Below are 2,598 nucleotides of genomic sequence, written 5' to 3'. Positions count from 1 at the left end.
TTAGTTTCAGGTGAACAAACATGTTTTTACTTTTTAAATTTTTCCTGTACTACTCTGATCCTCATACATTTATTCAAATTTATTGAATCAACAATTGGGTTTTGTATTTTGTGTCCTTTGAAATTTTTCTTAGTAGTTCACTTAATTTTATTTTACCAAAGTTTAGGTTTGTGACGTTAGAAAATAAAAACCACAGCTAGAAAATTCACACATCTTTCAGTGCAGGGAGTTTGAGACTTCCAGGTAGGGCTTCAGGTAACTGGAGGTGTGATTCCAACTTCTTTAGAGTCTATGAAGCCTAAAATCTATGAGGACGTGAAGTTAGCCAGGGAAATCAGAGGATGGGAAATGAGGCATGGAGAAGTCACCAACCCTTGCCATGCCACGAACCCTTGCCATGAGAATGGAGGGGACCTTGTATCTGCTCAACACCCTTAGAGCATCTGGTCTAATGCTCTTCCATTTTACGGAAGATGAACCCAGTGAGGGAGTGTGGCTTGTCTTAGGCACTCAGTTTGTGAGGGACTCACATTTTGTTCCAGTACCCAAGTCTCTGCACTTCTCATCCAGTCTCCTACACCAGCCCTGGTGTAGGGCAGGAGCCCTTATTCCCAATGCACAGAAAAAAGAGCCGAGTCGGAAGAGTGTCAACAGCTTTTATTACAACTCACATATTTCATAGGAAAGGGAATGTAGCAATCAAGTCAGAGTTGTATAAAAACACAGGTCGGCCCGTGGTCCTCCATTGACACCTGGGGCAGGCTCTCCGCGACATCAGGCACAGCAGCTGCACTTGTCCGAGGCCCCTTTGCAGACGCAGCCCTGGGCACACTTGGCGCAGCCCACGGGGCAGCAGGAGCAGCAGCCTGGGGAGGCAAGGGCAGCGTGCAGTCGGACCACGCGTTGTCCACAACCACCCTTCCCAACAGCAGGCCTGGCCCCAGCCGCCCTCAGGCCCAGACCCTGAGTTTACGATGGTGTCCTCTGTCCTGAGATAATTGCTCTCAGGCACTAGGTTCAGGTTGCCTGCCCCATCTGTGCCCAGGACAGGGCACAGCGCCTTGGACAGACAGTGAGCAGGGCCTCTGGGGCAAGAGAAAGCCGGCCCCCAGCACCACCAGTGATGTGAGCCACGTCCTCAGGATCAAAGTGGAGGCAAACCCCTCACAGAGTAGCTCCCGCTCGGGATAGGGAAGCTCTGGGTTGCTTCGACAGGAAGGGGCTGCACCAGGTCCGAGAAGCCACACAGGGTCACTCGCTCATGTCCCTACAGTGCTTCAGTCCCTGGGAGGATTCAGAAGCGGGCCTCAGGAGGCAGGAGGACTAGTTCTAGTGACAGGTCTGAGGTTGTTTGTTGGTGACCCGTCTGGGCCTCAGTCTCTCTGTTCTCTAGTGCGCGCCTGGGTCTCGGTCACGTCGAAGGCGATTCCAGCTCTGATTGGGAATCCCTTTCTGGTGAGGAGGGTGCCGGGAAGTTTGGTCTCTCTCCTGCTCCTGCCTGCTGAGCTCTGGGCTCCCTCCTCGCACTCAGCCCACACCCCGCATTCCCAGAGAAGGCCCCGCACACTCACTCTTCTTGCAGGACGTGCATCTGCAGGCCTTGCAGGTGCAGGAGCCAGCGCAGCTGCAGGAGCCGCCTGCCAGGAAGGGAAAGGCCAGCAGTGAGCAGGGAGAGGGATGCAGGAGCTACAGCAGACGGTCAGCAATGCCTCCCTGAGCCCTCCTCCGTCAGGACCCAGTCCTGGGAGCTCGTGTCCACTCAGGCGGATAGAGAAGCCCCAGCTCGTCTCTTCTGGTCCAAGGAGAGTAGGTCCCCTCCTGATGGGACTCCACAGGGAAGGTCCCAGGCTCCAGACCCAGCCCAGGGTGACTGGGGCCGGGGGCCAGGGCCCATGGCCTGAACCCCAAAGAGGCAGTGTCCCCTCCTCCCATCCAGTCCTGGCAGCTCCGAGGCCTCGTCCAAACACTGGGTCCCGGTCTAGCAATCCCCTGACCAGCTGGGTGACCTCAATCAGGACAGCCTGGAGCCCCCGTGACCTCAGTGTTAACAGAGAGGCAAAGGGAGACTGACCTGCTCCCAGGGGCCTGGCTCCCAAGAAAGCCCCGGACCCGTGACAGGAGTCCTCCTGAGCTCAAACTCAAAACCCTCCCTTGTCGTCCTGTGCCTGGGAAGGGGGCATCCTAAGGCTCAAAGCCAGGGCTCCCTTACCAGTGGGGCAGGAGCACTTGGGGTCCATCTGGAGGAGAAGTGAGGCCCGAGGTCCAAAGCAAGGGGCGAAGCGGCTGCACGGGTCCGGTGGGGGCCGTGTGGGAGCGAGGAGCCCGGGGGCTCAGTTATAGGCCGAGGAGGCGGCCCGGGCGCAGAGGCCCCGCCCCCGCCTTGCACGCGCCCCGCGGGTCCGCGCCCGCGCCCACGCCCGCGCCGTCCGCATCGCCCTCGGCGCCCTGGGCCGGGCTGTGAGCAACAGGCGGGGCCGAGCGCAGGATTCCACTTCGGTGCCGGCTGGAGCGGAGGAACCGGGTGCCGTGCGGTAAGCGGTGTCCCAGCCCCCTGGCCGCCCCTTCCCAATGTGCCCGACGGGAGCAGCCACCCTGTTG

General features: G+C 58.6%; 1 protein-coding gene across 1 annotated transcript; it reads right to left on the bottom strand.

Moving 5' to 3' along the window:
• Positions 1 to 774: 774 nt before the first annotated feature.
• LOC307066311 (metallothionein-1E-like) lies at positions 775 to 2,237 on the bottom strand (the record flags this gene model as incomplete). The annotated part of the gene is made up of 3 exons (XM_079723432.1): positions 775 to 866; positions 1,572 to 1,637; positions 2,210 to 2,237. The coding sequence occupies 3 exons, from the start codon at positions 2,235 to 2,237 to the stop codon at positions 775 to 777; spliced, it is 186 nt and encodes a 61-aa protein (XP_079579558.1).
• Positions 2,238 to 2,598: the final 361 nt, after the last annotated feature.

This window comes from Hyperoodon ampullatus (assembly GCF_949752795.1).
Source record: "Hyperoodon ampullatus genome assembly, chromosome: 18".
NCBI lineage: Eukaryota > Metazoa > Chordata > Mammalia > Artiodactyla > Ziphiidae > Hyperoodon > Hyperoodon ampullatus.
Note: the sequence above shows the minus strand (reverse complement) of the source record. Positions and strands in the feature narration are given on the sequence as shown.